Source organism: Tauraco erythrolophus, chromosome 13 (assembly GCF_009769465.1).
Source record: "Tauraco erythrolophus isolate bTauEry1 chromosome 13, bTauEry1.pri, whole genome shotgun sequence".
Taxonomy (NCBI): domain Eukaryota; kingdom Metazoa; phylum Chordata; class Aves; order Musophagiformes; family Musophagidae; genus Tauraco; species Tauraco erythrolophus.
The window spans coordinates 14,913,481-14,935,356 of NC_141477.1; the positions used below are offsets into that span (position 1 = coordinate 14,913,481).

Here is a 21,876-nt window from a genome sequence, read left to right on the forward strand (position 1 = left end):
GTTTTTCACCCTGATGGGTTCAATCGTACCCTCAGACGTTGACTCGCACCCTCAGACTGATACATGTGTCCGCTGCTGGCCCAAGCAACGCGAGTATATACACCTGAAAGCGTGCACAGGCATCGGAGAGGGAGAGATGCGAACGCCGATGATAGACACCAAACTCTTTTTTGCCAACGTGGAATTCCTACTGGTTGTTTATCTATTTTTTCCCTTTTGTAATTAATAATGCCATGATTGCTCTGATTATAATGATTGCATATCCCTTTAAGTGGTATCTCAATTGAGGTTTACACGGCATTTTTTCCTTGTTTGTGTGTTCTGCAAACATATTAAGAAAGTCTCTAAAATAATATTACCAAACGTCAAGTAAAATCCTGTCTCCTGAAGGGCTGATGAGATCATATGCGTATGACTCCGTCTTATCTTGCCCTGACACATGGAATTAAGTCTTGGACTACCCTCACCTAGGAAGACATCATTCTGCCAGCATTTTCTCTCTTCTGGCCGTTTCAGATACGACAGCTTTTTTTCCCTTCAGCCAATTAAAGTGGGGTTGTTCTCTGGAAAAGCCAATGACAAAAATTTGGTAGTTTGATAATTCCTGAGAGTTTCTTCGTTTCATTTTGCTGAGCTTACCGGTAGCACACAAACAAAGGCATTTGTGTCAAAAAATACCCAACCTTAGCCCTGTAGCAGTTCTGATTTTCATGAACTGAGTTGTATGTGAAAGGGTAACTGTTTTTTCTGTTGTCCCACTAGCAAAGCTGTGGGTGAGGGAAGCCCAAAATTCAACCATATGGCTCTGCAAGTTGGGGGACAAAGTTTCTGCAGTGGAAGATCAAATTTAGGAGCACTGCCACTTCTATGAATATTTTTTTTTAATTGAGTGTTACAAATTCTGGGAAATTGTGCAAATCAGAAGCAGACATTTCGGCAATTCCGTAACTGGCATTTCCATTTTTTAAAACAAATTCTATGTTGTTTCTTTCTGGAGCTCCTGCATTGTTTTGTTTTGTTTTGTTTTCTTCATGAAAATATTTTACCAGGTTGGAATCAGTAGGTGACACGTCCGTTTTTGTCACGGTGAAGTTTTTTTAAAACAACACAATATGAGCAATTTCAAATTTTCAGCTTTCTGAAAAGTTTTTAAAATATTGTTTTAAGTCCAAATCAAAGCAATTCCCTTGCCTCCCTCCAATTCAAAATTATCATTAGACAGCAAATTGCTCATTGTCTAGCTTGACAAGAGTGGTTGGCTCTCAGTCTTGCATTTGGATCCCCAAGCCACTCTTTGATGGGGAATAAATTCCCCATCTGCTTCCATTTCTGCGCTGCGAGTTCAGCCTGGCACATGAGCTGCAGCGCAATTGTGGGTTTTGTGATCCATATTTAATTCACCTAACTTTCAGTCTTTGACTGAGACGCCCTGATTAAGCAGAGTGGTGACCCTGGCCTCTCTGTTTAGTCAGTGCAGAAGTGGGTTCATCCAGAAGGTGACTCTGCCCATGGAAGATCTCAATTAAATGCCTGAAGAATAACTTCTCTAAGATCAAGCTGCTACATGCTTTAAGCAGTTCCACTAAAAGAAACCTCTTTGGCTTATAGAGAGATGCTGATAATGGGCTCATTGGCTTGTTAGGTCAGCCAGCAAACGGATGCTGGGAGGTCCTTGGGGCTTAAGGACCAAGACAGCATTGTATTTCTGGGGAGATCATTGCATTTCAAGGGTGTGATGTGAGACATGAGACTGCAAAATCATCCCCAAGCTGCATTTATTCCCCTGAAATGCTCAGTGTGTCAGACCTGATTTCAGTTATAAAATGTAAATAATAGATAAAAAAGGTCAAACCATTTATTGAGGATTGACATTTACAGCAGTCAGGAATCTCCAGCTGTATACAGCTTTGTGTATATATGTCACTCCTATATGACACCATCCTGCTGAGGATCTCCAAACCACTGCTTTCCTGCTATGACTAGGTGGTGGCTAGTTATATATTGCTTATTGTGTTTACACAGATGCCTAAACAGAGAAAAGCAGAAGTTAATTAACTTGCCCAAAGTTGTAGTACGCCTCTAGCAAAGTGAAAATATGAATTCCCAAATCCTCTCTGCGTCTGTGGTTTCAAAATTCTTTTATTTTCTACTTAAATCAATTTTGTCAGGATATTTACTATAAGGTTTGTAAAATAAAACCATTTTCTATGAAAGCTAACTGTTAAAGGGCCTGTTTCCTTGAACCCATTGTAGGCAACGGCAGTTGTGTGTTGGATCATTCACAGGGTATGTGGATTGAGTACGGTGCAGCAAACTCAATTGAAGGTAATAGTAATCCAGGGTGATATCCCTGGATAGACAGGGATCCAAAATTGCTGCCTGTGCTGCGTCAGGACCTGGGCACAAACAGATCTGCTGTAGGAGGGGTCACACTGTGTGTGTGAAATAACGCTAGCAGCAGTCCATAGCTCGGTAGATTGTCTTGCCTTTAAGATCTAATTAGGAAGAAAGGGAAGGAAAAATAGATATACCCTCAGTTCAATACATACACACCCGTGTGCACACACACACGCAGAGCAGGAGACAGACATCTCGGTCGGGGCTGATAATGGCGAAGTAATTAAAGGTGCTGGAGCAGTAAGTGCCAAGACACCCTCTGCAAGGGTACAGAAGGTTTGCTAATGTCACTGTTGATGTCCCCAAGGTATCGTGCAGTTCTGGTATTTGTCTCGGATGCCCTTCTGTGAGATTTGCATTGCCCAGGAGCTGCTCTGTTTTCTCCTTGCCTTAATGGTCTGACTTTGAGAGCTGAGGCTTAAGATCTCTGCGCCTCAAGGAGAACCAATGCACGCCCAGTTAATGTGGTCTTCAGGGCTGTTTTCTTCTCATTGCTCATGCATTGCTGCAGCATTATTTCTCAGTGCTTTGAATTAAGGGGCTAATACCCTGGTGCTAAGGATTTAAGAGTCCTTGTGCAGATATAGACAGTACAATTTATAGAGAAAATAATATAGTAGTCTTGAAAACATTGATAAAATGGCCTATCATTGCATAATAGGTATTAGATCTTATGTTCCCTGTTCTGCCATCCCACTCCCAAAAACGAAACTTTCTAGCCTCTGGGTAAGATGCCAAGAATTACTAGTCAGCCCCAACTGTAAAAATGAAGAAAAAAGACATTTAGGTTTTAATGAAACATGTCTTCCAAGTTAACCTAAATGCTTGTTTAGATAGCTTTTGAGATTAGTCTAAGAATAATAAACTGTTATTTATAGGGAACTTCCTGGCCAAAGACCTCTGGGCAGCTCCAGAATATCACAACAAAGGATTTACAGCCCACCAACTACTTAGAACAGGGATGTTATTTTCAGATTCAGAAGTCCTTTTCCTTTATGACAACCTGTTGGTGAAGAGGCAAAGCTGTCTATGGATTCTTCAGATTCTGGAGTTACTCTTGATAGTGAATACATGTGAGTCAGTTGATTTAGGTTGAGTTCAGAGCTTTTCCAGATCTGTGTTATGTCTTCTATGCAGGTTCGCTTTTCTACTTATGGCATCAGTCAGAATAAGTGGAGGGATGGGATCTGCCCCGGCTGCTGTGGGGAATTTCCCTGAAGTGTCCCCAGTCTCCTAATAAATCAGTGTCTTTCCTAGTCTGTTTCTGATGGGATCCGGCAGTAGGTCAGCATCCTTAGGTACAGAAAGGCTTCCTGAAGTGAGCAGCAGTCACAGAAAGTAAATTAATGGAAGGTGGCATCTGCTGATCTCTTTGACAATAAGGAATTTCACTGCCAACATTTAGAAACCATTGGAAATGGTCTCTATTGGAAACCAGATTTTGACTTTCTGCCCTGGGCTGCCAGAAGTATTTCAGCATAAAATGCTAAAGTAAGTTGAACTTTCAATTATAATTTCAATGACTGTCTAGTGAAATGGATTAATGCTCTGGCACTGCACCTTTGAGGCTTTGGCTCGGATCTTGTAGGATAAAAATCTGTCTGCTTTGACAGTTGAAAAGGTCAGAAGTGAAATAATGTCAGGTGGTCTTAGCCCGGTTCAATGTCTCGATTAAGAAGTAGATGTAAAAGTTGTTGATGTGGGATATCATATTAGATCCTTTTCAAAAATATAACTAATTTTTAATTTATGTTTTATCCACAAGATCAGGTGCAGGCAGCTGCATTCTGGAGAGATGGAGCTTAGTTCAGACCTCAGGAACATTGGATTTCAAAGTGGGCAAAATACAGGTTACAATATGCAGTATCTGAAGCTCAAAAGCTTATATCCATCATGAAATTGATTTCCTGATATTTGACTGCATCAAGCATAGTTCTCACTTAAGTGCTTTTTAAAGTTTAATTGGGGAATTTTTGTTAAATGAGAGTGTATAGAAAGAACATGTTATTCTCACTGTTCAGGCAAGACAAAGGGTCTCTTCAATTTACTTTTTGAAACTGCTGCAATTCAATTCCTAAGCTTATTAAATGGGATTGTAGTTAAGGCGCAAAATACGGATATTTGCATAATGCATTTTTCTCTTATTTGGATACATACTTATATAATTTTATATGATGATAATACCTAAATATAAATTGCTTCTCCAGACATCGCTGCGGAAAGGTCACTACGGCAAAAATTTCTAACAATAGTAACGGGAATTTCTGTTGGGAAGAAGGAATAAATAAGTGTTTGGGGCCATGTGTCTCCGTAATGGGGACAGTGGCTAATGGAGCTGCAGCGGACTTTTGCTGCCTTTGATTTGTCCCAGTCTCACTTCTCACCAGCCCTCCTCACGTGTCAGGCAGCCTTGGCACTGCTCTTTCGAGTGAGGTTACAGATTTTCTTTGCTTATTTCAATGAGAAACACACGTACAAGATAGTGTGAATTGGAAATCAGCTGTCATGGTATGCTACATAAATTACCCAGTTCTGGTTGATAATGTATTGCAGACGATTAAGTGAGCAGTTATGCCCTTTTCAGCACTGGTAGGCATCTTTGTTTTATTTAATTCCGTATTCCTTCTCTCTGTGTGTGTATGTGGTGTGTCGTGGGTTTTTTTCAAGTTGTGTTTCCGTCTAGAGGCAGAGAAACCACAGTCTCCATGTGATCACGATGCAATGCAAGAGCTGATGGAACCGTACATGTGTTGTAAAGATTAATTGGCATTCAGTTAGGCCCCATAAACCATGGCATGCCATGCATTATCCTCTGTTTTGCCATCAATTTACAGTGCACTTCAGTTCTCATAGTGGGCACAGACTGAAAAAAGTCTATTTCTGAAGTATAAAATGTGTACTTTTTAGTAGACCGATCTTCCCAGTGACAAAACCGTAGCAGAGCTTCGGAGACTCAGATACGCCTTAATCACGGAGCAGCCCTAACACAGGCTTGCCTTTCTCTGCTGAGATCTACTAAGTGGGGCCCAAGGGACCACTGAAACCACAGAATTCTTTTTTATTTCTTCTATAGATTTTTCTGACCAAAAAAACCCAGGCAACATAACGCCATCCTCGCGCTGGAAAGATGTGGGGTTTGACCGCGGTGGCCGGCGGGGCACTGCGGGGCGTGGGGCCGCGGGCCGCTGGCGGGTGCGACGGGGCGGCGGAGAGGCCACGCGCCCCGATTGCGAACCGTTATTTATAACGGAACAAAGCGGTAATTTTGCAACTATCGCGGCTCAAATATGGGACCATTTCCCTGGTAATAAAACTATTACTCTGTGACTGTTTACTTATCAGGAGACCATTATGTGATTGATGACCTGAAAATAGAGGTTATCTTTCAATTCATTTGACATGCAAACTGGCTAGAAAATCTATAGTTATTGCGACATATTTTTAAGCAGAATCAGGCACCTACATTGACCTCCTATTTACATTTCTTTGAGAAGAAAAAAATCACATAAAAGCTATCAAGAAACACATTTCACAGCAGGCAAATTAATTGGTTTTACTGTATTTGAATGGAGGGTTTGTCAAATAAAACATGCCATGACAGTTAATAGTGTCATTTAGAGGCAGAAAATTATTGGCTTATTTGTTATTGGATAAAAGGAAGGCAAACACTTTGTATTAGGAAGTTTTAATGTGTTTAAAATCCTCATTAGGGATTTATGGACATTCTTGCTTAGCATAGCGCCTCATTAATTTGAGGCTAAACAGTTACTTCTGTGTTTCAATTCCAATTTTTTTTTTCCCTTTTCTTTAATTAGATCTCGCATTAGAGTTTGGTCTCTACACCACTGGAGATGTAGAATTAATTAATGTGATTTATAAATCTAATGGAAGTGAGTTATTCTTAGATATCTTTTCATTTTAGTGAGCAGTTTAACTGCACGCAGCGTAAGTGCACACAGATCTAAGAGATTTTGGGAGCTCAGGAAAAGTATGCAACTTCTGCGTTGAATACATTTAGCAGCGTCCCTTGGTATTAATAGATCAAAGCATTTTAATTAGAAATGTAACTAAAAGAGAGGCCATAAAGATCCCATTCAAAATCAGATTTTCTTTGTTCTAAGTTCCATACTGTACAAAAAGTGTTATTTTAGCTCCCCTTTTGTATGATAACCATGACATTCAGTGGTAGTTGGGATAATCGTGTGTCTTACTATTTAATGAGCATAAGATCTGGCTCTTAATGTAGTCTGAATTTGGATCCAATCCCAATGGAGACATAATCATTAATTGTGCTATTTTGTTATTATGAATAAAAGGAAAATGGCTTTTATTATATATAGGATTTTAGTTATTCGATTGAAGTTTGCGTAAAAAATATATTTGTGTGAACTAGTTATGCTAACAGGTAGCGTTGGTATGTAAACCCTAAGATATTTCAAAATACGTTTGTTTTGTTTCCCCCTGGGCAAGACTGTGCCCTTACCCTTTGAATTCTGACCCTCTTTTTTGAAGATAGTCTGAGGACGCGATCTGCAAGTTGTGGCTGTGGCGGAGGGACGTAGGAGAACAACTAATTTACAAACAAGCTCAGAGCAATTATTTTGGGTCCCAGCATTGGCCTTGCAGCTGTGCAAACTACTGTACAAATTAAACCCAGGAGTACATTTTTCAGTGAGGACAGTCATACCTCCTTTAAAAAAAGAAATGGAATGGGTAACCGACCCAGTCACCCACTGTATTCTTGTACCTAAAGGTATTGTCAGATGTAAATAGATGCTTAAAAAGGTTCCTCTTTAAAACCTCAAAAGAAATGTTACAGTCTGAATTCATGAGGTCAAATAATGCTTCAGGTTACACTGATGCAACTTCAGTGACATCAGCGGAGTTTTAGTCGTGTCACCAAGGCCACAGTCTGACCTTGCTACTATTTTAGCAGGAAATTACAGAACTCCTGCCTGATGCTGCTTGCTCTCGTGCTGGCATGTACTGGGAACAGACACCGAATTCCACTAATGTGGAATAGATTTAAAGGAGATCCAATTCCAAGTTGTATTAAATTTAGACAGCTATGTCTGTGTAGTACAGGGATTTTGAATAATTTCCAAGAGGTTCTACTCAAAGGGTTACACTGAGAATAAATATGACGTCTAATTTACATCCCCCTAGCTGAGGGAGAGTAGACTTGGAAGCTGAACTCCCTTCACGCTCGTTTTATGCATATACTGCTTCATTGTCTTCAGAGGAGTTAGATTTCATTCACACTGGTAAAGGTAAGACAAGAAAGACACTTGATCTTTATTTCTGCCACACCATATATCTCACCGCACCAGAGGGTTGCATAGTCTGTTAGTCAGGCTTTGATGTTTCAAGTGGACAAGTGCACGGTGGCATTTTAGGTCAGGGTGCCTTTTATCCTCAATTTAATGGAAATGTATAAGGTAACCTCTTCCAGAATAAGGTGAAAATACCAAGGCACGTAAGAAAATGTACTTATTTTATACAAGTAAATAAATACTTATGGTCATTGGAGGAGGAGGGATGGAGAGAGAGACAGGAAGGAATAAAGGAAGAAAGAAGAAAAGAAAATGTGACGTTCCAAATTTCCTTGCTCTTTGTCAGTATTAAGTGGTTGTAACAGCCTTTATGCAAGCCAGTGTTTTGGTCACAAATTAAGTACTGCAAATGCCACTTTTGTTGGGGCCTGGCTGAATACTGACATTACCAGTGACTTGGTATTATCATCATAGCAAGCTTCAAAAAGCTACACTCAGAATATTCCATAAGTAAAATGTGCAGCCTTACCTACATTAAAAAACTCCCAGGAGACCTTGAAGTGAGAGATCACTTTATCAGGCTTCTCTCCCTAATAGAGTTTGGCAATTTACTGCATGAAAATAATGGAGAACCATTGAGTTTAAATTGAACATCAGCATATTGTGCTTTCATGGAGACTATTTCATGCTGATCAACATTGAAATGGTATTGTCGAAAGAAAACATCAAAGAAATGTAAAAGAAAAAATGAGCTAAATACAGCGTGCACTGGGAAGAACAAGAAAAATATAATTGTCACATCCAGGTCAGTCTGGTTTAAAAGTTGCTGTAGCAGAACTAAATGCCAGTGAAAAAACATTGTCCTTGCAGTTGGGGTTGCTCTGATGGGGAGGTCATTGTAAGCTGCGTTCATTGTAGGAAAATCAAACTATAATTCCTTTTGATTTATGGGCCCAAGTGCCCCAACCTGGTGTAACTGCACCATTTTGTTAGCTCTCACGGTGACTGGAGAGGAGCATATCACAGTCATTGGCTTTTGTATGAAACTAAAGGTAGCCACTGTGGGCAGTTTTGGCTTCTGAACCAGAGACCTTTTGGGAAGTTCACAAGTCAGCGGGAGTCTGATTCAGTCCTGGTTTGGACCACGTAAGTTGTTTCTCTTAGCAAATATACTTTACTTGAGGGAAGAGCCATAAAATTCTCCATCCACCACTGGAGGAGCGGCACTGCCTGTGAACTGGACTGTCTTAGCTGAACAACTCGGTCTGCTCCCTAAAACTTTTTCATGTTTTCAGGTTCTCCAGTAAATGCATATTTGACACAACTGCTTCTGCAGTATTTGTATTAAGGGGAAACAGAGGAGCAACTCTCTGTGTTTTGTTTTAGGCAATAGTTTTTCTTTCTCTCTTAGTTTTCTATATATTTAAAGTATATATTTTCACAGACCTTTTAATAAGCCCCAGGAGATATTTTGGTGGTTGAAATAATGGGAAATGTAGTCTTCTCATGGTATTTTGGTTCCAGGATGGTGGAGGTACTGAAAGAAAACAGTGGATATACATTATTTGGGACCCGCAAATGAGTCCCTTGAGAATTAATAACCCTGTGAAAAACGCATATATGTATTTGAATACCAAGGGAGCAATTTTATTTGGGTTTTTTTTGAATACCTCCATGTTTGACTTCATTCAGTTTCCTCCAGAGCCCAAATATACAGTCCTAATATATGTCGATGATAACCTCATGAATATCATGTGCACCAGAAAGAAAATACCACTCAGGTTGCAATATTCATTACTTACACTTTTGCTGCTCCCATTCTTACCCATTTGCACTAAAGTTAGTAAGGAAGAGCCAAGATCCTCCCAGCTAGTGAGAATAGTTTGACATCTATTTCAGGTGTCTTTAACGTGAATGACCCTTTTGGGATGAAATTTTAGCGAGATAGGAAACAGACATAAGCAGGAACTGTGAAACAACCCAAGAAGGTTTGAACAGTGGGCTTGGAGCAGCAGTGTGAATTTTTGCCACGAGTAAATGTGGAACAGTCTTCCTTAGGAGGAGAAACGTGTAGTGAGAGGGCAGCTGAGGGCTAGGCTGCTGTCAGAAAAGGGACAAGTCCAGAAGAGATGGAAGGAATGACTGAAGAAGAGAAACGAAGCCTCAGCATGTGAGTAAATATTGATGGCAGTCGAAGGGAAGCTGGTGTTGGAAAGGCATGGTGTATACTCCATTCAAGTGCAGGTGAAGTATTGCATCTTCTTAGATTTGTAGTAAGCAGTTTGCAAAACTTGAATCATAGGTTCATAAAGGTTGGAAGGATGTTCAAAGGTTATGTAGTCCAACGTCTTGTATCTGGAAACCCTGCTATTCTTAGTACTGCCCAATCCATTTCCCACTTGTATTAATCAAAAAAAAGAAGCACCCTCTATTAATAGGAAGCCTGGCAGGAGCTGAAGGCATTCACAGGACAAGGCTTCTGCTCACAGTCCTGCATTTGCTGCCTCTGGTTTTCTAAGCGTTTTCTTCTTATCGCTGTGTAGTGCACACTGGAAATGATCAATCAAGGCTCGTGCACAGGATCTTTTCATGCTAGCAAGTGAAAAATCAATTTGTGTTCGAAGGAGTAAACAGTAGTATGAGCTTCATCTCCCCAGAGTCAAAATGGGTTCCTTGATAAAGGAGATGACAATGAAAGCTGAGCTCTTAATGTGTAAGCACATAGGTGCTCGTGTGCAAGAAATGAGAGTGGGTTCCTACATTCATTTAACATGCTGCATTTATCTTTCCAATAAAACAAAGATTGGAAGAAGAGATTACTTGTTGAATGCCAATTGTGCATCAGCAAAGCCAGAGGGATTGCTCACGGACAGTTTATCCAGATGAAAATGTAGTCGGTCAGTTCTGGCAAAGACATTATGCATTGTGTATTTCTGGTTTCTGACACTACGTTCGCATTTTCAGAACTATTCTGACAAGTCTGTTGGAAGATTTTGTTGCTAGCGTTTCTGAGAAATGCCTGCTGTTGGATGTAAATTACAGGGAAAAGAGACTTCATATGATTTTTCTGTGCCACAAAAACAAAATCTGATCGCATGCAGGTTATAAATTGTTCAGGAGGTAAGAGTGGTCAAGGAACTGTTGAATGAATAAATGGAAGGTTAGATCAACATGACTTATCAGATATTGCAACCATCCACTCAGTGTCATTTGATCTGCATAACATTAAAGGCTACCAGTCCCTCACTCTTAGATTTCTGCCCTCCTTCCCTCCCTTTAAAGTTTAGCACTGAGCCATCCAAGCCATACATTAAACATTTGGTTCCACATCATTTAAGTTCTCTTCTCTCTCTTGTGAGACCAAAACGTGGAGAGCCTTATAATACTGGCTTGTATTAGGTGGAATATTTTGACCATCTGACCTTTCCTTTTTTCCTCTTTTTTTTTTTTTTTAGCAAGCAATATTTAAAAGTAAACATGAAGCATTTTGATGCAAAAGAGTTTTGCCAGAGTAAAATGAAATTGGAAGATGAGTGCAGTGTAGCATGTAGCTGTTGTGAAATCTTTGTGTTTTGATGGAAGTTTTATTACCTCAGGACGTCTGTCTGCAGCTTATGTAATATTCACTGTTCTTCAGTCTGGGGTTTATGAATGCGCTGCGGCCAAGAGAAGGGCTCATGATGTGAAATGCAACTACTCGGTCTTATGGAAGCCAAATTCCTGGAATCTGTCTTTTTGGCTGAGTAAGACCATGCTGCTCACGAAGAAAAAAAAGCACCAAAAGCATGCACAGATCCAAGCTGTGCCCTCCTTTTCAGAATCTGGTTACTGATGAAAGCTGAAGAGGAGAAGGGGTGGAGAATCACATAACGGGTCCTGAACTACTTGATTTTTATTAGATTAGGAAAGTAGTAGTATGGGATGGATGTCCAATCTTGACTAAACTACAGGAGGAATGTGGTTTTTTATTAATGGCAATTCTGATAACAATTTGTTGTAGCACTAGTGCTCGAGAAGGTGATGAATATTGTATCTGCTCTGCTTCGTTCTGTCCTGAGGAATCTAAGCTTGGATCCTATGGTGTGCCACGTGAGCCTGCTTGCACTTGTTAGCTGAATGCAAGTGTTTATGGACAATTAAACTTGCAGGTTTTGATTCACACTTTGAAAGGTTTAGAGTTTTTTTTCTTTTTTTTTTCCAGGATAGACCAAGTTTTTAATAGATCTGTGCCTTTCAAGTCCCTTAGAATGTGCAACTGTAGCATGAATTTAGAAAAATGGTCTCATTTCTTTAGAAATCCATTAATAGTAATGTACTGAAAGGCTCTTACATTGATCTTCTCTCTGATAGCCATGTTGTAATAATTATTCTTTTAATGTTTGCATCAATCTAAATGTTTTCCTCTTTGTGCTAGCTCCTACTTGGATCTCCCTATATGACAATCACAGCACTTTGACATCTTGCATTACTTTAATATCAGTGATTCAAAACAAAGCAATGCCAAAGGGAACAAAAGTTCTGTCAAGCCATTAAAATCTTCTTTGCCATTAACACAATTAAATTGATGCATGAGCATTTAAAGTTATTAGCAAGTGCTGCCAGTAGAAGCTGGTTGTGATTGCATAATATATAGTGGGCTTTATTAAAGTAAAATGGTATGTTTATTGTTATTATCATCATTAGTTCTGAAGAAACATAAACTTAAACAGGGCTGTGAATTGGAAGAGGACTGTGAAACAAGTAGGAACATGCTCTGCCCTGTATTAGTAGTCAGGGACACAATTATCACAATTAAGACATTTCTGAACAAAGGAATACACATGGTGTCTTGGCTAACCGTTGAAAATGGCATGTGTAATGGTAGGGAGGGGTGTTAAATATTAAGAGAGGGCTTCTGTATCTCTGCTGCTCTCACTCTTCCCCCTCTGACTCACTCAGCTGGATTTTGGGCTGCTCCTGTTCCTGCTGTGAGAGATTTTGTGGTTGGTGTGTACACTGCAAGCTTATTGGGGCTGTATTTGTTTTGTTTCCTCGTATTCCAACATCCTAATTTTTTCAGTGAAAAAAATCAGGAGTGTATGAGACATATGTACTCCCACTGTCCCACTGCGCATTGCAGTAGTACCTGTGCTTGCTAATCTTTTGGTTAAAGTTAACGATGCTCCTTACTGAATGGAGAGTTGGTATGAGGTATGGAAAACACAGATCAGCAAAGAATCTGCAGGTATCGAGAGGGAGAAAAGTGATTTAAGTGAAAAGCAGGGGGATGAAGGAAGCACAATGAAGCAATGGAATATCAAGTCATGCGGTATGAGGGTGGACTGCATGCCTATTGCAGTTAATGGTGACCATCCACTGGAAGTTCTCAGCCTAGGTTTGTTAGGTAGAATTTGAGCTGAGTAGAAAATGGGGATGAAAGTTAAGACTCTTTTTTCGGTCAGTTGAACGTTTTTAAGTGATATTACAAAAAATTGTAATCAATAGTTGCTAAAGTAGATAAAAATCAGTAATATCCCTGCAGTGTAGTCATATTCATTTGAGTACTTCTTTACTAAGATATTGATGAACTGTTGGAAATTCAGAGAACAGTAATGAAATAAGGCAAAGAGATGGAAAATCTTGTTTGTCAGGAAAGAAAGGAAAAGTTAAACATACAACATTTGAGAAAAGTGGAGTGTATTTCCACATGTCTGTGTGTGATGTAAGCATGAAGGGAAGAAATGAGTTACTTTGACTAGTGGCAAGATCTCTACAGAAAGGCTGAGGTGACACTGAACGCAACATTTTAATAATTATCACAAAAAAGGGCCAAAAAGTTTACAACGCTGCTCTATATTTTATTAAGGGAAGGGATGGGAGACCCATTTCCCTGCAGTTTTTGAGTCAGACTAGTGGCAGTACTAGAAGATATAGGGAAAATGTGCTACATTAACGGAGCATGAACTTGGTCACCTAATAGGTCTTTCTGGTCTTTGACTTTTGCAGCTGTGTGGATTTATTCTGAAGCTTAGTGCTGACTGAAATATAGGTGGATAGCCATGTTCGGTGCTTTTGGTCAAGCTCTATAGCAGATTAGGATGGTAGGGATTAAGTTTAGTCATGAGTGTCTTTTACCAAACTAGTTACCAACGGCAGTAAGTTAGAAGTGTTGGGTGGAAAAGTCTCACTGAATATTTATGGTACAAAGCACTTGTTTTTTGGTACCTTCCTGAATATTGTCTCTGCGGTACCCCCATGATAAGGACTCATCATAGCCACCTGCGAGTGCTACAAAATGGTTGTACATATGGGTCATGTCTACCTGTTGTTTATGTTGTTGTTCATACTGTTTAGAGGTTTTATGCTCTTTTGTGTCCTTGGAATGTGGCAAATGCTCTAAGTATCATTTAAACAAGTGTTTTCTATTAGAAGACTTTACGGGCACTACTGTGTGTGCCATGGGTGTGGTTGTGTGCATAGATATTTGGAATCTTTCTAAGGGGAGAAGGAATATCTGTCAAGCCTCTCGAGGTAGATTCGTGTGTGCTGTTCGGTCTTCAGAGGACACTTAACCTGCAACAGGCTGATGAAGTGAGGGACAACAAAATCAGCAGCCACCCTTGCAGTCCAACCAGTATTTTACTACAGTATATGTTTAAGTTTTAAGAGCTGTCTTGGCTGTTAGCCTATTAAGCTGTAGGATAAGATAGTTGATGATAACAGCTTTCTCCTACCTGTTATCACCTCTGTCCCTCGCTGCAGCATGCGGCAGGTTAAACCGAACCTCGCCTTCTCTCCAGAGGCTGCCGACAGGAGTAACAGTGGGATCTTCTTCAATTACAGAACTTTCAGGCCATTCTAGTGCCAGTCCTCAGCTGTGAGGAAATCAGAGAACTTTATTGCTTCAAAAGTGTCGTTAGTAGCACAAAGCAGCATGGAAGAAAAAAAGAACTTTTGACAAAACAGGTCCTGCTGATGATTTGTGTTGATCTGAACTGGAAAATTTGGTAGGCGGCAAGCGTGGATACAGCAGTCCTCAAACAGAGGCAGTTTCTTGTTAGCTGTTCACCTGTGTGGTTGTAGTGACTGAACTTTGCATCCAGCACCTGACTAAACATTTCTTTTTTTTTTTTTAAACCTAGGTTACCCTTCCCAATGACTCCAGCTGTGTGGAAGAAATATTACGGGTGAGTAATACCTTTTGCTTTTGAATCTTTTGTATCATTGTAGTCTGTTATTTCATTTTTCAGCGAGAAGGGTTGTATGGCTGTCTTTAATGCTGTAGTTAAATAATAACATATTAGTGGGTCTGTGTTAAAGAGACACAGCCAAGCAGTAGGCCCAGGGTGCTCCTTAGCTCGTAAGGGCGGTTCACCTAATACTCTGCATCTTCCAGTTTGACTTAGTCAGAATTTACACATGTTCCTGTTCTTTTTTAAGCTCTCAGTCTCTCTTGAGTCTCTGCAGAACACATTTCTCTCCTACCCTGAGGTGGAGTTGCCTTAATTCTCCCACTCACAGACTGACCTACAGTCTTCTTCTTCCCCCAAACTACAGTTGCTCGTCGTTCATGGTTTTGTTAAGACCTACAGACAATTTTTTCTCAGAGCTCTGGTCAGTGGTCAAATACAGAAAATTGAACCCATCACTCCAAACTGAGCATGGCTAATTGCAAGAAGATCATATAACAAGAAAAAGTGGTGTGCACAGCAAGTTGTATATGTGTAAATCTCCCTTACTTTAGGTGTAAGACAGACCTTTTCTCACACACCTCAACTTCAGGGTTCCCTTCTGGCAGTGAGATTTGTCTGGGGGCAGGTTTGCAACCCACCAGTCCCTATCTGGGATTTAGGTTTTTATCTTCATAGGTTGAGTTGCCATCTATCAGAGCTACCTCTCTGGGATTGCCAGCCAACCTACTGGTTTTCAGTGTAGAGGGGATAAAATTTCAGTGGAAATTTGTGCCGGCCGTATCCTTATCACTAGGAGCAACTGCTGCAAACTAACCCAGACCTGAAATCATGTGTAACAATCATGCCAACTTGTTTGCAAAGATATGGACTTATTCTTGCTTATAAAATAAAATAGGCTTCTCAGTATTCATTGAAATCCAGAGTTAAATAGTTTGGGAAACTTGCTCCTGTTTTGTATATACACATTATCTTGGGATGCTATCCATGTCCTTATGGGTTGTCAATGTTACTGCAGAAGCATCTTGAACTGGCAGGGAAGCGTGCATGTGGAGACCTGCAGTAAGGGAGGAGTATGCATCAGCGTGTGCACCCAGCAGCAGTGAATGCAAGGAAATAAATAAAATTTAGTTTCAACCTTCAAAGTGAGCAGGGGTTTATTACCTATAGAAACTAAGAGAGCAAAAGCAAAGAAAGTGCTGAAAGGCTGTGCGGAATACTTGGTGCAATTTAAATGTCTTCTTCCCCTGTTTATATATTTCAGTTAGGTTCATGGCTATAGTTGGAATGAATAACTTGTTAGCTCGGGAAAGCAGTTGTTTTCAGTAAACAGCATCAAAAGGAAATGTGATGTAGCGAATTTCAGGGATCAGTTATCCAGTTGACAGTTTTAATGTGGGAATTGTGCAAATAAATCACAGGAAGCAGAAATGTCTTTTTTCTAATCAAGAGGAGGTGATTGTATTTCCTACCCCATGACTGTAATTCGAGTCAACAAGCAGAGGCAGAATGTCCCAGGCTTCCTTCTGAAACCTGCTGAGATCCATGCAGGACTTTCTGTTGTCTTCAGAAGATGGAGATGAACTGCAGAGTCCCTGTCGCTGCCGGCAGCATCTCCTGCCACCAACAGGCTGTTAAACTTGGGGGGACTCTTGGGGTGGACAGAGCAGGGATTTGGCAGGTTTCCATGTCTCTGGGGATCCGTCTCACAGGGACGTGTGATGAGCACCCAGAAAAGGGATACAAATCAGAAGATCTTTCTCGACTGCTGGGTGCAGATGCCCGGAGGCACCCCCAGTGCCCAGCCTGGAGCAAACCTGTCAGCCATAGCCACAGGCATAGCCAGAAGCCACCTTGAGCATGTGAAACCATCTGTGGTGGGAAGCAGGTATGGGCCTGGCACACCGTGGGTGAGCGTGGGACCTTGGCCGTGGTTCATCTGGGCTGTGCGCTTCATTGCCACAAGCACAGCTACACAGGTTCATGTGCTCCTGCATGGTGCAGGTGGCTGAGTGTGCCATCGGCATGGCATCGGGCAGCTCTGGGCACAGACAAGCTGTCTGCAGCTACCTTATAACCTGCCAGCAAGGCCCTGAGTGTGTGAAGGCAGCAGATCACAGAGCCGCTTCTGGGGCTGCCCATCAAAGCCCAGCAAGCCCCAGTCCCAACTGGTTGCCTTCAGTGGCAGCGTTTCAGGCTTTCAACTTGGCGTGGTGCTGAAGCACATGTGGAAGTAGAAGTACCTGGGTTTTATCAGTGACTTTGTTCTTCTCAAATTTATAATGCAGAATAAGCTAGCAGGAAACGTGCTTTGGCTGCATGCAGAGTATCGTATTCTACTTGATAGGCAACGGAGAAAAAATAACTCAGAGAATGTGGTCAAAATCTAGTCTCCAGGCTCCCCGTGGAAGCCCTGTGGCAGGAGATTCAGGCTGTCTGCTCCAGATGAAAGGATGACCCTTGGTTTCAGCAGCGATTTGGGCTTTGAGACCCTGGATTAAGTTCCCAGCCCTGACAGATACTTTCTGGTCTTTTGGGGCCATTTATGTAGGCTCTGAAGAGCCTTCGGGAGTGTGGACCTCAGCTCCCTGGTGGAAGCTTCCCCAGGTAAAAAAATAAGCTATTAGCATTTCCATCCTGTCAGGGTTTGTTGCAGAGGTAAAGAAGAAGGGTTGCAAGGCAGTCAAGTCCCAAAGGTAGACAGATGGGGCTGTAATAGTGAGCATTTTGGCCAACCAAACCATTGGCAATGGCGGGCAATTTCTGCTCTGGGCCATGTCCGCTGCTGGAGAAAGGGTGCTGCTGCTGTCTGTCATCTGCCTCGCCCTGGCCCTGCCACTCTCCCTTGGGAACGTTTCATGCCTTGAAGTTTGCTTTTTTCTTTTTTCTTTTTTTTTTTTTAAAGTCAGGGAATTAAGTGACTTAATTCAGTTTCACCCCTCAGAAAGACACGGTAACTCTTTTAAGTTTTTTCACTAGACTTTACAAGGAAGAGGGACCCAAGTTCACATCTGTGACCCCTGATTTTACAGAGCTCTTTTTTCAAGTTGAACTTGCTTAATGGTTTTTGTAATTGTAGAGGTTTGCAATTCCTAATCTCTGTCATCTTTTTTTTTTTTCCCCTAGAAAAAAAAAGGTTTAATTGAGTTTATGGTCAAAAATTTCTAACTGAGCGAGGGGAAAGGTCTTGAGACTGTTCAGACCCCTGAGTCTTCAGAGACAAAATTTCACAGTCCTTCAGGTTTCCTGAAACACTTTGCCACTTATGTCATCTTGTGTAAATGCTTTAAGGACTGTTCCTGATACTATAGCCAAAGGTTAATGGCAGACAGTCTCCTGTTGATTTTGCTTTTCTAACGAAGATGACTGGGAAAATTGTTAAAAGTAATAATTAAAAATAGTAATGATCTGTTTTGTATAACTAAGGCCAAACTGTAACAATAGTACAGGAGATTTGCATTTAATACAGATTGCTAGTACCAAATTGAAAGATAAAGGCAAATACACTGGTGATCGATTCACGTTTTTTTGTTCCATAATGTGGCTTATTTTTTAAACTGACATAATGGCTTTGAAAGTGTGGATAACGGGGAGGACAGGCAACCAACAGCGTGTGTGTGTAATTCACGTTTTATTAATAAGGAATTAAATTGTCACTTCCTATGTACAGCCATTGACAAATGAGTTCATTGAAGTGTTGTGATACAAAGTGCAGATGGGGTGGGAGAACTGACATTTGAAAGCAGTATTCTGAAGCTGTTACTCGTGCCACTTGTACCAGTCTTCACATCCGTCCGCCTCGCTGTCATTGCGCGTTTCTGAGCCGTCGTGCTGCTCTGGGCACGGGGGCACGAGCAGGAGTGACACTGAGCACAAACCAGCAGCCATCCTTTTTCTGCCTATAGAGAGCTCAGAAGGGACCTCCTTTAGCTCCTCTGGGTGAAGAGGTGACAAGCATACACGCAACATTACACAGGAAAGAAAGGAAATTTTATTTAACTAAATTTTCTTGAGGACTCGTGTAGATTGAAATTTGGGGCTAGGTGTTTAGGCAATCGATCAGGCATAATCCCGCAGAAGTGGGGCGCTGGTCTGTACACATAAAGCTTTCGTGTCTGTATTGCTAACCGTGTGGGCAGGCGCTTCTGTCTAAAAATCTGTCTCTGCTTAGAGGAACAAAAGATTTCCTGGAGGTGCATATTTGCTGTAGTAAGGCATGAAGTAGCTAGATGGACTTCTGGTGTTATGTGGACAGCTGTGATATTAATTAAAAGCTTTCTAGTCTGGAAGCAAAACAAATCCTAAATAGAATTCAGATTGTAATTAGTATAAAATGACTGGAGTTAAATGAGCAAAGTCTATAATTTGTATGGTCTTCTATTCTTCTGATGACTAGCTCATGTCTAATGACATTGGAGAATACGTAAATTGATCAGCAGGTGAAAATGCCCTTGACTGGGCAAATTACGTGTAGTATTACCTTCCTCATGCCAATTGAAAGCACTAACGGATTTAATATATATCATCCATAGCTGAGCTGTTCGCAGAGCAAAATTAGACTGTAACAGAGAAAGCCCATTATTTGCCCCTCAGTAATTGTTTTCTCTTCTAAAATACAAACCAACACTGAGGAACGATGCTAACCCTAATTATAATAATTATAATTTGAAAAATACAGGTACGCTGTCCGGTGTGGTTACAAATGCACTTAGTAGCTGACAGGCAGTTTAAATATTTTCGTGTGGAATCTGGGGGCTTGCTGGGGAGGACATGATGTGAATTTAAAATGATTATCCAGACGTCATTGGACAAGTAAATAACGAGCTGACTGGCCTAGTAAATCATGTGAACCTGTCAAATGTGGGAGCACGTTGGGGAGGAGATGATGTCAAGTAACAGTAACTTAGCAACCTGGCATTTAGCTGTCCAGAGAATGAGTAAGAGTAGCCACTTTTAAATAGCTGAGTAAATAAATGAATCCCTATATGTCTTAGGTGTGCTATAAAAATAGCCCAGCACCGTATGTTTTGTGTCAAGCTGCTTCTTTCTCCAGGATAAGGTGATTTATTATTTCTATTGAAATGAAAAAATGGATTGAAAAGTTAACCCACGTGTAAATGTGTATCTGCGGCCTTTGTCCCTCATCTGGTGTGCAGCCTTTGGAAGCGTGTAAGGGACGGGTAATAGCCTGCTTTGAAAAAGGCAATGTGTTACAACTGTAGGGGTTTGGTTTTTTTCTTTCGACTTTGCTTGTGTACATGAAGATTTGGATGGATAAAACCAATTAATTTCTTAGCAATTTCCAAGCCATTGCATTTTCAGCTTTTTATCAGCATTTTCTCAATGGAGGCAGAACCAGTTTCTGCTCTCGCATCAAAATAAATCAAGGGGTAATTCCACTGACCTCTGATCTCATTTGAGTTCATTGAATTCTTCTTCCTCCCACACTGGTATAAATTGGCAACAGCTCCACTTATGTCGCTGCTGCTGTTATTAAATAAAAAGGAGTTATCCCTGCATTACTTGAGGTATACATAAAAGCAGCATCTAGTCCTTTGCTCTGATGACTCTCTAGATGTAGTCTCACTCCAGAAAATGGAAATGCTGCGTAATTCTCTGAGAACAGCCCATTCCTGGTTTGGTAGGTGGCCAGGCCAGTTCTTGTCTCGGTACCACCACAAGCATTCAATGCAAGAATTCCAGGAAGGTCAAAAGAAGCCTTTTCACAGCATTTTGTGCCCTGTCCAGCCATATGCACACAGGCACGGTAAGATCAATAGTTGGAGTCGTTTGATGACAGCCCAGTGTAGGCTTGAAGTGCAAAAGGCTCTCTGAGAGTTGGAGAATGCAGAGTTAGAGCAGACCCTTAACAGAGAGACTTGCCTTGGCCACTGTGAGTGACATCTGAACGCCACAGAACAGAATTGTTCAAATTTGTGGCCATTTACCTTTACAGGGACAACATTATGGTGCCACCCATGAGAAAGGCACCTCAGGAGCATTATCTCAAAGCTGTCTATATTAACTTGAAGGTACCTAATGTTGAAAACTCAGAGCTAACTTCAAGCTAGCTGAGTAGGAAGTTGGCGTGAGTGAATGCTCAAGTGCTTACCTATGCAGTTGGTTTTGTGGGCCACCGCTGCACTGCTGGCGTGGCACAGGTTTGGTGTGAGAGGAATGCACTTGTGATGTAGATATAGACTAGAAATCTGCTTTGTGCTGCCAGATCAGTGCAGAGCAGGCTTCATGCTGTTGGGGAGGTGACGGGGAGAAAAGGTTGACTGTCTGATCTGACAAATGCGTGTGGGTGCGCAGTGTTTCCTGTATTCAAAAGGTGGTGGTTTGCACCTGCCTGTTACAGGGATAAATGCCTCTTCAAGATGTAAGGCAGCAAAAAATTAGACCTTTGTCAGGACAGACAAGCAAGGTCTGATTCCAGCCTGCAGGCCCATTTATCAAATAAAGGTTTTATTTTCGTAGCAGTATTAAAGAAATTATTTAGCAAAGATCTTTGAAACGTAAAATCTGATCATTATGTGGGTCTGTTGCAGCCTGTCTACACAGTAACAATAAAAAAAAATTACAAAAGGTATTCAGAAAGAGAGAGAGATTGCAGTGCGCCTATTTTGAACTCACTATTCAGTTCTGTTTTCTTATCTCCTTAACCATAATACCTTAACATATATTTTCGTACTGCCAAATTGAAATATTACTGATGTAAGTAGTATTATATAATTCTGCTATCATTGCCAGATTTACCATTGCTACTAAAATTACTGTAAGGTGAGCTGACATCACAAGAGTTTGGACATATATTACTGCTCCTGAAGAGAATGAAAGCACTTCCATGAGAAATGAGTGACTAAATGGAAAATTGTGAATTCTTACCTGTTTTCCAAGCTCCTCTGCATCTCTTTTGCACCAAGACCACCACTTCTAGTTTCTCTTCCTCATTGACAGTCACCTCAGAAATGATCCACTATGTGTTGCAACATGTTCCATGCTCGGCGTCCTCACTCTGATTCAGTACTCTGTTA

At 41.0% G+C, this 21,876-nt stretch overlaps 1 protein-coding gene across 1 annotated transcript in view; it reads left to right on the forward strand.

Moving 5' to 3' along the window:
- Positions 1 to 21,876, forward strand: part of AFF2 (ALF transcription elongation factor 2) — a 337,798-nt gene that overhangs the window by 170,417 nt on the left and 145,505 nt on the right. Inside the window, exon 4 of the mRNA XM_086619910.1 lies at positions 14,792 to 14,836. Within this exon, the coding sequence (XP_086476036.1) occupies positions 14,792 to 14,836 (45 nt within the window). The remainder of the gene's footprint in view (positions 1 to 14,791; positions 14,837 to 21,876) is intronic.